The sequence below is a fragment of the Salvia hispanica genome, chromosome 5 (genome assembly GCF_023119035.1).
Source record: "Salvia hispanica cultivar TCC Black 2014 chromosome 5, UniMelb_Shisp_WGS_1.0, whole genome shotgun sequence".
Classification (NCBI taxonomy): domain Eukaryota; kingdom Viridiplantae; phylum Streptophyta; class Magnoliopsida; order Lamiales; family Lamiaceae; genus Salvia; species Salvia hispanica.
Genome location: NC_062969.1, coordinates 5,672,288 through 5,685,239, shown reverse-complemented (window position 1 = coordinate 5,685,239; position 12,952 = coordinate 5,672,288). Strand labels below are relative to the sequence as shown.

Below are 12,952 nucleotides of genomic sequence, written 5' to 3'. Positions count from 1 at the left end.
GCTCTGATTAAGGTTCACGAACAAGAACATGATTGTACTATTAATTAACTAATTATTACTATTAAACTAAGGTGATTTAAATATGCGCACAAATTATTATGGTTACGTGTTAGACATATATACTTCTAATTACTTTTGTTTTTTGAAAATTCGTTTGGTGGGTGGTTTAGCTTAATAATTAGATGTTGTGCTGTACAAAAGTATCTAATTTGAATACTCCATTAGTTTTGATTAATAATATTTGATTATTCAATAGGGTTGGCAATTGAAATTAAAAATATAACATATAACTGTCCTACATCAATGTCAAGAGAAAACTGAAACTAGTATATAACTCTTATGGACCCCTCCTCCTATCACCAATTGGTTTTAGGATGGAACCCATGAATTTCTATAAGACAAAGACACGCAAGAAATTCAATTTTGTTCCTTGCCACAGATTTTAGCCAAGTCATCAAGTTGTAAAATGAGGAAAATAAGCAACTGTTTATAATTGGTAGTCGCACATAAACATTATTCTAGTTCTGTTAAATTATAGTATTAACTGACAGAATTTGTTTGTCGATAAACCTTAATTTGTAGTGTATTTAATTATTTCATAAAATACAGTCTAAAATCAAGTGACACAATACGATTAAAATGTACTATGAGTAATTGCCCCGTCGTAATATCTAAGGTTTGTTAAGTTTTTGACTTGATTAATTAGTCTTAAATGCCCAATTAGAACAAGTGAAGGTTCAGTGAGCATCCAGGTACAAAATGAAAATGTCGTTGAGATTGAAGATGCATGTTACGTTATTAAATTATTAGTACGAAATTCTACATAAATCGAAATATCAGTTTTTTATTTGACAAAATAGTTTTTGTTGTTCGTTGTAGGCCACATAAATTGAACTGATTATTCAAAGTCTTTTTTTTCCCCCTTTATAAGAGGAATAATAAAAGATCAAATTTGCCAACATTATCAATTTCTACAATTCGATTTTTTTCCTCTTATAACTTTTAATCATTTTCATCTATATTTATCGAACTATTCATATCAACTTATAAGTTTTTTGAATGTCAATCAAGTCAATCCGAAAATACAAGAAGATGATCTAATTAATTTATAGGCACACTTCATAGACTAGTTACGGTCAACCAGAAAATACATCTCTAGTTGGCAACTGTTGACTTGCATATTCAAAGCACCAAATTTTAATAAAATATTTACCAATTATTTTATTAATTAAGATTTTATGTTGAAAAATTAAACAAATTGATAACGAACCCCAAAATTGAATGGGATTTCATGTTTTCAAATATAATTATGAACTTCAAGGGAAATTTCCTAACATGCTCTCGTACGTACTCTTACTAAGAACTAAATTAAATAATTAAATAACAATCATCGTATATCAATTAAGTGTTGATTTCGTATATACATCACACATGCATGCTTTGTCTTTATGTGAATGAAATATCGTATTAGGACATAATTATAAACTATTATTCTCTCCATCTCAATAATGGTTAATAAGTGTTTAATTTTAAGGTGGTGCATAACGAATCATACTATTAGGTATTTATGTATGTCTTGATTTTTTTTAGGTAGTGGTCTATTGACACTAGAAATTTATAGAGAACAAGGTGATCAATTACATTGAATTGAAGAGCGCACTATTCTTATGTATTGAAAGCTAATTAGTTCTTGCAGGTTGAATTGGACTACAAATTAAAGCTGAATTAAAGTAGCAATTATTAGCATGCCATATATGAATCGACCAACCAAAACCAAAATTAGAAGAAAACTAATTTGTTGCAAAACAAACCGCACTAACTAATACACAATATTAAGGAAATTATTACTAGCACTTTAATGAAAAATTTATTTACAGAAAAATTTAAAAAAGGCAATCAATTTAATGAAATTGAAGTGGCTGCTTATTATTGGTTAAACGAGTTAGGCTATCGTTGTTATCATGTGGGTTGGGTGGGCCGTCACAGCTGAATAGAATCTCTGCGGCCTGAATGGGCACACCTACCAATTTATTTAAGTCAATCAGAGCAAATTGCAACTAAATTTCTATTAATCGTAAATTTTAATATTTTTATTATATATAGAAATTACAAGTCGAGGCAAGTTGGAAATTGATTCGATGGCAGAAGATACAAAGAAAGGATAGGTTGTATATACCTAATAATACAGTAGCAGTTTAAAAGTTTTATTTATCAAAAAAGTGAAATAGAGATAAGAAAAATGATAATGTTGTATGTGGGGATGGGCAGCATCTGGTGAAGGTGATTTCATTTGAGGGGGGCTGGGGCCCACTCAACTGTCTGAGGCGTATTCTCCGAAAACAGAAAATAACAAACCATTTTTACTACTATTGGATAATCAAAAATTCAAAAAGTATATTCCACCCGAATCTTCGTAATTATTTTCGGATACCGTATTTTTACTAGTTTTAGACGGTGTAACTCTAAACATATACTCGTATACTAGTTATTAGATTTTTTTTTTCATGTAATTATTCATGAAATTTTTTACATGTCAATTTACTTCTCAGCCATTGAAAATTAGTTTGTTCTACACTTCTACTGTATCATGGTGTCCCAGACAATGTAGATAGAACTCATACGTTATAGCTACTTTTTGTATAAAGTGACACATTCAACATCCATTATGAGTACTTTTGTATAAATTGACAAAATTCAACAGCAATAAAGTATTTTATTTTTTATTTCCAATTTCAATTTAAAGTTTACGTTATGATAAGTATGAGCATGTGATATTTGGCCTTGAACATGAAATATGAATTATGTTGGCATAGAGGTCAAACGATTGATAATAAAAAGAATTAGTCTCATACGGAGTACTAATTTATTATTGAGTTTGAGCATTATATTCTTAATGATTATCGATGATCTATAAAAATATTGTTCAACCATGGATAATAACTGCTTCATCCATAATCTTAGCATATGTTAATGCCACAAATTTGAATGATTTGGCTGACTTAATAGACAATATGCATTGTGGTCCGGATACATTACTGTGAAATTGTGTGTTCAATAATTATATTTGCACATAGAAATAAAAATAACAACAGAAATAGAATACTTTTTACAGTTATTACTACTAAGTTGAAATTTTACAAGTACTAATATAGAGCTCAATATACTACATACATAGAGAATCAATGTATTGCCCGGACTTAGCGCAGTTGGTTCCGGAGAGCAGACATTGTTACAGGCAAACATTATTACAAGGAGAATCAATGTATTGCCCAAATAAAGCACAAATTAACGCATGGTACCCACAGAATTAGCTTTCCAGAAATGAATATACTAAGAAATGCAATTTGCCCAACAACGGTAAAATGGAAAATACCGAAGCGCAGACGGTTTCAGTTGAGCATGTGCGACGCACGTGAGTCGTCAATTATTCAGATACCGCCAAATGATGAGTTGCATCACTTTCACTGCTACGATTTCGACACGCCACTGCTGCAGCCAATTCCAGCCGTCCGATTAAAATCACTATAATGACGATACCACCCTCCAACCAGTCTATAAATTCATTAGTTCCCTCTGATTTAGAGAAAGCTTAGAGAAACTGGAAATCCTCAAATTGAGAAAGAAAAAATATTGCCCAAGAAAAAAGTTCTTCTCCTCTCCTCTCCTCTCCTCTCCCCCAATTTAATCTGGTAAAATTGGTGAGGAAACCCTACCAGGGAATGCAGAGAGATGATAAGATCGCCGGTTTCTAACCCCCAATTAGGCGGCGGAAGGGCCAAGAAACCGCTCACCAGCGGCCGTAACTGCCACCGCAAACACGTCGAAGACGGGTGAAACCGCCTCCACTAACCACCACCACTAGTGAACAGCTTCTGTTTGTTTCCTTTAGCAGTCTAGTCTAGTAAGTATATAAATCCTCTAGTTTTCTAAAAAACATGACGATTGCGTCGGAAGAGAAGTGCAGCGGCGTGCTCCACGGCAAGTACGAGCTCGGGCGCCTCCTGGGCCACGGCACGTTCGCGAAGGTGTACCACGCGCGGCACATGCAGTCGGGGCGGAACGTGGCGATGAAGATCGTGGGGAAGGAGAAGGTGATCAAGGTCGGCATGATGGATCAGGTGAAGCGCGAGATCTCCGTCATGAAGATGATGCACCACCCCAACATCGTCGAGCTCCACGAGGTGATGGCCAGCAAATCGAAGATCTACTTCGCCATGGAGTACGTCCGCGGCGGCGAGCTCTTCGCCAAGATCTCCCGCGGACGCCTCAAGGAGGAGGCAGCGCGGGGGTACTTCCAGCAGCTCATCTCCGCCATCGACTTCTGCCACAGCCGCAGCGTCTACCACCGCGACCTCAAGCCGGAGAATCTCCTCCTCGACGAGGAAGGCAATCTCAAAGTCACCGATTTCGGCCTCAGCGCCTTCTCCGACCACCTCCGCCAGGACGGCCTGCTCCACACCACGTGCGGCACGCCGGCCTACGTCGCGCCGGAGGTGATAGGGAAGAAAGGCTACGACGGCGCCAAGGCCGATATCTGGTCGTGCGGCGTCATTCTCTACGTTTTACTCGCCGGATACCTGCCTTTTCAGGAGGAAAACATCGTCGCCATGTATCGCCGGATTTACCGAGGCGACTTCAAGTGCCCGCCGTGGTTCTCGGCGGAGGCGAGAAAGCTGATCACGAAAATGCTGGATCCGAATCCGTCGACCAGAATAAGCATCGCCAAAATCATAGATTCGGCGTGGTTCAAAAAATCGTCGGTGAAAATTTATAGATCTAAAGAGGAGCAGGAATTCGCGGCGGAGGATGAGAAGAGTTTGGGGAAAGGAAAAGAGGCGCAGAGTCTAAACGCATTCCACATCATATCTCTGTCGCAGGGGTTCGATCTGTCGGCGCTGTTCGAGGAGAAGAAGAAGAAGGAGGAGGAGATGAGGTTTGCGACGACGACGCCGGCGAGCAGCGTGATATCGAAGCTGGAGGAGGTGGGGAAGAGTCGGAATTTCAGAGTGAAGAAGAGCGAATCGAGCGTGAGGCTGCAGGGGATGGAGAGGGGGAGGAAGGGGAAGCTGGGGATCGCGGCGGATATATTCTCGGTGGGGGCGTCGGTGGTGGTGGTGGAGGTGAAGAAGGCGAGCGGTGATACGTTGGAGTACAACCAGTTCTGCAGCAAAGAGCTGAGACCGGCGCTCAAGGATATTGTTTGGACATTTATCTAGGTCATTTCAGTTTTCAACATTCTTGGGTGAATTCAATCTTTAGTAATTGAATATCAAAAATTTATATACTACTACTACTACTACTCTATCCATTCATAAGAATAAAAGGCTTATTCCTAACTCTCGAGAGTTGTTTATTTTAATGGATAAAACATAAAACAGACACGATCCATACGCTAGAATGTACATATAAAGGATAGAGTCATTTAGATTATTTAGTTTTGTGTTTTAACAAATGGATTGTGGTATAATTAAAATGGAAAAACAGAGAAAAATAAGATTTCCTTATGATAAACCTAACAAAATGCAAAAAATCAAAATGAAGACAGTTTTGGAATTTTGTACTACTTAACTACTATGAATTGAAGGATGATTAAGTAATTAACTACCAGTAATTAGGTGATAAATAATTATCTAGTTAAATGATTACGAATCATCATCAAACTTCAAGGTATCTTATTTTATCAACCTTGTCAGTCGATTACATTTTGAATTTGTGTCTAGTTAAACTAAGCCTCTCAGATATATGTGATCATTAATATTGTTAGCTTCACATAGGTGATGATCAATTGAATTTTATTTTTTCATCACGAGTATATTAAGAGCATATGCAGCGGTGGGCTGTCCGTCCGTGCCGCTGAGCACGAGCTCGTCCGTCCGCCGCTGCGAACTGTCCGTCCGTGCTAGCGGCACGCCGCTGCTCTTAGCTAAGAGCACGTCCGTGACGCTGAGCAGCCCTACGTGGCGTCTTCTTATTGGCCAACGGCATAGCTGTTGGTAAATTCGAATTTTCTTTCTTTTTTCAAAAATTCATAAATAATTCAAAATAATACCAAAAAATAAAAAATAAAAAATAAAATTTGGATTCCCAAAAAATAGAGCCGTTTATGGACGTTTTTTTTGGATTTTTGTGATTTTTTTTAATCCCAAAATCATCTATAAATACACACATTCATCATCCACTTTTCACACATTATCTCTCATTCATACTTTTTCATACTAAATCATCTACATCTTCCTCTCACCCAAACTCTCTCTAAAAAATTCAAAAATGGATTTCACCAATCTCATTGCGGAAGCGGAGCGCGAAGAACAAGAATATTATGAACAATATTGTGCCGCCTATGAAGCCTATGTCGCCGCCAATACCCCCGCCCCTCCTCCTCAACCAACTAGAGCAAAACGTCGCTACATCCCTCGTGATCGAGAGGGAGCCCATGAAAGGCTCGTTGCCGACTATTTTTCCGACCAGCCGCGGTATTCAGAAGATTACTTTCGGCGCCGTTTTCGCATGTCAAAACGGTTGTTTATGCGTATTGTCAACACATTGCCCACCCGCGTTGAATACTTTCAAGAAGGTGCAGACACAACCGGTCGGCAAAGTCTCACGGCGTTACAAAAGTGTACTTGTGCCATCCGACAACTTGCTACTGGGCAAACGGCTGACCTCTTCGACGAGTATTTGCATGTCGGTGAGTCAACTGGAATCCCACGGATAGGAATGCTCTTAGGTGATGCTAGGTTTTGAATAAAGTTGTAAATAAATATCGTTTGTAAATTTCTCGCCGAATTGAAAGTGGTGGATGCATCATAAATCGCCCAAATAAATTAGGATGTTATTAATAACGCAATTATTGAATTGTATATGACAACATGAAAAATAAAATGATGATAGGGGTTGTCTCTATTTTTATTGGGCAAGGTGGATGAGCATCATGTGTTTGATGGCATGTCCACTTATAGAACTAAAAGGATATTGTTTTTTTCTGAAAAATTTCCTTTTCGAGGGAAGTGATGTCAAAAAGATATTGTTTTTTTTTTTCTACAATTTTTTTGCAATGATGTCCTTGGTTCCTCTCAAACTATACGTGCCCTTCTTGGATAATTCATTATTCTTATTTCAAGTATAATTATCACCAGATTAATCTTGATGCATGACTGAAATATATTTTAATTTTCTAAATTCTTGACTAAATTCTCTTTTTTGTATTGTGTATTGTTTGGTAGAGCTCACACCGCGTATGCAAACACTTGTGTTCTTATTTTTTGGATGATATTGTGCCTTTTTTGTTAAAATTCATAGTATTTGATTTAGTAGAAGTAACATATATACATTATGTTATATGGATGATTATTTCTCTATCCGTGGAAGTTATGTTGCTTAAGTCCCATGTTCCCCTTTCCTAAATTTGCAATAAGTCACTCAAAACAAACGCAATATATAATGAAATTGTTTCTCCCAAACTTGACAACATAAACATCAATCAGAAATGAGAGGTTGGGGGCATACCTTAATTATTCATTCAGAGTTGCAAAATGAATAACATTGCGACACCGCATATCTATTATTTATGAATAATGATGATAAAGATAATATGATTGTATTGGGAAATAATTTGAACTTCCTAAAATATAACACATCCTTATCAAACTAATTAAAACATCTTAGTGCTTTACAACTCATACTCTGATCAATAAGTTTGAGACAATAGGTTCGTATACTGTCAAATTGCTCCTTCATAAGTAACAAATGATAATAACTTATAACGAAATTATGGGTGATTTTGGATTAAAGTCTCAGTTTAAGTAATAAAGCGAAATTAGGCATAATGATTATTTTGGATAAAAGTCTCATTTTAAGTAATAAAGTGTTATTTCTAGGACATATCGCGAAGATTATTATTGAAGATAATTATTTCTAGGCTATTTTTCTTTTTCTTTTTCAATTTGGGGAAGGAAGAGTTATGTTATTTTAAGTACTATACATAATGCATAATTCGTGCCATTAACAACAATTTTGTCATTTTGATGTCAATTTGAATAAACATGTCCATTAACAACAATTTTGATGTCAATTTCTTACGAATTAATAGAGGCAATTAATTTGGATTAAATTTGAATGTACAACAACGATCATAGATATGCATATAGTTTATTAGTTAGTTTAGTTATATATTTTCGTGCATCGAATGCAGGAAAAAACTAGTTAAAATAATTATCATGTCGATATCAATACAATTGACAAAAAAAACATTAGATTTTACAAATATGATCAAGGGAACGGTCGATGGTCGACACATCTCAATTATTGCATTAAAACATAGTAATTACTGTATTAATTAAGATGGTAAAGTACAGAAAAATGATAGTATTATCAAGGCTTTATTCCTTTTAAATACAATAAAATAATACTACAATATTATCTGACGTAAATGAGACAAACATGTTGACACAAAATTCCTTCGTTAACAGAAAAAGGTTGACGCATTAAACAATGTATTTTGCATGTTCCCCATTTTTTTTTTATAAAGAAGTACTATGAATCTAAATACTTTAGTATTTGTACGATAATTATTAGACTAATTAGTGTAGGCCTTTTATTTTATTTGTAAAATGACGCTATCATATCCCAATGTACAAAAAGGTTAAGGGCGCTAATATATTGAGCCTAGAGCGAAGCCCAGTTCACAATATTAAAAGTTCATTATTTCTCAAAAGATTCGTAAGTCGTAACCCAATAGTTTTATAGTAGTAGTATTTATTTGGAATTAAGATGATATAAACATGATTAAGTGAGTATTTAATTAAGATTCCAGACGTCACTTTCACAACTTTGTAGATTGGGCCACAGGTTAGGCCCATTAAAATGCTAAGCTCAATCCATTAGGTTTGAGGAGTATAAAGGTCGTATTTTAGGATTAACCTAGATAGATAGAAAATAATACTCTCCCCTAAAAAAAATAAAGTAATTTGTGTATGATACGAGTTTTAATGTAGAGTTAATAAAGTAAGAGAAAAAAGTAAGAGAGAAGGAGAGAAAATAAGTAAGAAGTGGTGTTAGTGGAATGATTATTTATTGAAATCTTTCTATAAATGAATGTGCTCTGTTTTTGTGGATGCCCAAAAATGGTAATTGTGCTCTATTTTTTGTGGACAGAGAGAGTAACTTAATACAGTATATTATTTAATTTGAAGCATTGATATAAATAAATAATTAGGTTAAAAAATACTACTCCTACTATTTATTCATAATCGCGTTATAGGTTCTCATGAAAATCACGCTACTTACCAATAAGTAGTGTTGTGGAATTCGAGCTTGCAAATAAAAACTGTTAATTCACGAATTACCAATGTGTACTTTAATCAAATCTAATTTGATACAAGAATGTATTGACAAATACGTATTACCTATTATATTAATACAAGAATTCGAACTTGCAAATAAAAACTGTTAATTCACGAATTACCTATTATATTAATACAAGAATGTATTGACAAATACGTATTTTGTCTAACCAACAGTATTTCTAATTTGATAAATCAGTCCGATGACAGTCTACATAGGGGTGTTCAGTTGGCAATACTAAATCTCATGATTAAATATGTATCATGTTTGATTCATAAGATTAACCCCCACAACTTAATCCTAGATGGATAGTCTCCTGATAATTAGTCATAGCCTCCCCCTTCAACTTAAATAATCTCACAACTTAATCCTTGATGGATAGTCTCATGATTATTAGTAATGGCAACCGAATGCCACCATAGTACATAAGCAAATCGCGGGTTGAATACTCATTATACCGACCATAGTCTAATTCTTCAAATTTACTAGTATTATTTTAAAATTCAAATATATACCCTACCTATATAATTCAATTCCTAATTCAATTTTTTTTTTATGTATCAAACTATACTAAGAAATGAACTATAAATTTAAAATTGAATGCTAGCTCTTTCAAATTCATACCCTCAGTTCCAAAATATCAAACGCACCTTACAGCAAATTCTTATTTTAAACTTTCGTAGCAATTCACATATTTTAAATTGAATTATTGACCTACCATATAAGATTTGATAAGTTTACACGAGTATATATGTTTATTCAAAATAGAGATTCGAGACAGAGTATACATATTTCATATATCGTAATGCATTTGTTGACATATTTGGCTTATTTGTAAAGGACTTTTTTTGCACTGATGTCTTAACTTTAGCATATTATTTATAAATGGTTCCTAACTTTTCGACTTGTTGCACGGTTGACCCCTAACAAAAAAAATTCCACCATAGGGCTCTAACAAAAAATAAAATCACAAACGTTACATATTTTGCCAATTTTCGAACGAAATTGCCCAAATAGCTTGAAGGGCAATTGCGTCTCATTATACCTGAAACCTGCCAGCCTGCACACCTATGTTGTGACAACAAAGCTAGGGTGTGTAAGAGATGTCAAAAATCAAACAGTCTATTTGTTTTCATTTTGTTATGATGTTGAGTTATATTATCTCTCCCTCTTTAATCATTCGTCTTCGTTTTTTTCTGCCTTCTTCCCATCTCGTTTTTTTCTTCTCCGTCGTAGTTTTGTGAACCCCACGAATCGTCATCCCTAACTCGAGTTAGTGTGGTTCTGTTTATTTTTTATAGAGTGAACTGCTTCCCGTTTAGGCTAAACGATTTGCAAAGCGAATTAGGGGTTTAGGGATTTCCGATTTTAGGGTTACCGTACTATGCAAATATTGGGGGATTTCATTTTAGAGAGTACTATATTTTGCAAATATTGGGGGATGTCATTTTAGCAAACGATTTAAGGTTACAGTAGTGTGGAAATTTTTGGGATTTCATTTGTTGTTGTTTTTTGGCTATTGCGTTAACTTTAGCATATTATATTCTAATTCTGGATTTAATTTTGGTTTCGTCGAACTTGCAATGCTGATTTGAATTTTGTTATGTTGAATTGAATTCAGGCAGGCAGGCCCTGTTGCAATGTCCTCTTCTTCTTCTCAATCTTACGGGTCAAGCTTCAATTGGAATTGGCCTCGTCCAGAAATTGTGAACTGTAATCATGATCTTGAGGCTGAGCTTGTGATATCTAGGACGGCTGCTAACCCGGGTAGACGGTACTATCGCTGCCCAATATGGAAGGTTAAAATCTTGTATTGTATTAAGTATTTTAAAATGAATTTTGTTGGCAGACACTTTAATTACCAAGTTATGTTGGCAGGAAGATGATTGCAAGTTTTTTCGATGGGTTGATGCGAGCCTGTCCCCAAGCCAAGATAGTTACTTTCAAAGAGTGAAACTTGAACGAAACCAATTCGAATCTCAGCTTAGAGCCAAATCGTTAATTGAAGGTGTTCTTGAAGAGAAATTGCACACAAAAAGTGAGGAGTGTGAAGCGTTGAAGTTACAATTGACAGCGAAAACGGACGAGTGTGAAGCTTTGACAATGAAAATTGCTAAAACAACGAAGACGTCCCGAAAGTATAAATTCACAATCTTGTTGTTATGCATTGTAATATTTCTACTTTTGTAACGAACTAGGACGTACTGTCTTTTGTTATGGTATGTGGGACGTACTATATTTTGTTATCTAATATAATTCATCATGTTTTAATTTTCATTTTTCGATGTCACATAGCAGTATTTTACTTATTATACGATATAATCACAGAAGCCACAAACTAGTTTACAATCACATAAGCCACAAACAAACTAGGATACAATCACAGTTCAGGACACAAACTATGTGAGAAATCAGTATTTAGTTTGCATGGAATATCATAAATCACGACTCAGTTCACGATTCAAATTTGAAGTTATAACATAAAATCACGAATGAGGTATTCTACTTTGGATGAAATAACACACTACGAATTGTCGAAGATGACCATCAAATGAATATGCTTTCATAACCAGCTTTAAGAATCAGTTATCATCAGTTTATCTGTGCCACCGAAATCCATACCAAAATACATGCACCATATTGTTTGACACCACAATTTAACATATCTAACTTCAGTTCATCACCACTGCTACCAAAATACGTACCAAAATACATGCACCAAAATATTTCCTCAAAAACACCATAATTCACAATACATGACAAAAAAAACCATCTCCAATACCTCCAAACACCTCCACTGCACTGCTGTCTCAGTAAGTAAGATAGTCAATCTTGATCACCGCGGCGGCCACAACGCTGAGGCTGAGACCTGGCCCTGGTCCTGCTCCTAGTGCTAGGTCCCGGATCCGCAACATTAGGCTGCAAGAAAGAATATGATATACAAAAGCACTTCGTATTATTTTATGCGAAAATATAATGCATACTACCTCTTGGCTTTGGCGATTGTTTGATGAATCGGGCAAGTTACTCCCCCTCCTATCCGTCGTATGCGACCCACTTTGCTGCGAACTCTCTCCAACTTCAGCACGAGCATCTGTCCGAGGATCATTTGCAAGTCCTCATGTTATGGCCTTCTTGCCCGCACCGGCGACATCTCATTATGAAGGTTCGTCGCAGGGACTTACCTCCGTCGGCATGAAGACGAATCTGGGGCTCCTCACGCCTCAATTTCTTCGGTCGTCCGCGCTGTCGCTTTGTCCTCGGAGGCGCCAGTTCCAATGCACCATCACAACTCTTGGGCCAATTGTCCACCCCATTGATTGGGTAAAGGACATTTTCGTATAGCAACGTCATAGTGGACTTCAAATAATAGCGGGAGACGTATCGCGTGACATCCTCGCCATTCTTGTTGATTGTTGCGATAGCATGAGTACACGGAATCCCTGTCAGCTGCCACAGTCTGCATGAGCATGTAAAATCGCGCATGTTCACAACATGAAGACTCTTCGTTCCATATAGCTCTCCATGAAGAAGCCCCCGCGTACCATTTATCAATAATCTCCTTGATAACAGGAGGGACTGCGTAATTGTAGCTTTTGATCCACTGGCC

The 12,952-nt window shown here is 36.1% G+C and overlaps 1 protein-coding gene across 1 annotated transcript; it reads left to right on the top strand.

Moving 5' to 3' along the window:
* The first annotated feature begins 3,570 nt into the window (after nt 1–3,570).
* Nucleotides 3,571–5,216, top strand: LOC125189284 (CBL-interacting serine/threonine-protein kinase 6). Its single transcript, XM_048086577.1, has one exon. The coding sequence runs from the start codon at nt 3,936–3,938 to the stop codon at nt 5,214–5,216; it is 1,281 nt and encodes a 426-aa protein (XP_047942534.1). The 5' UTR covers nt 3,571–3,935.
* The last annotated feature ends 7,736 nt before the right edge of the window (nt 5,217–12,952 follow it).

What these genes read in the sequence shown, in the direction of transcription:
- LOC125189284 (XM_048086577.1), top strand. Translation starts at nt 3,936, where the DNA reads ATGACGATTGCGTCGGAAGAGAAGTGCAGCGGCGTGCTCCACGGCAAG.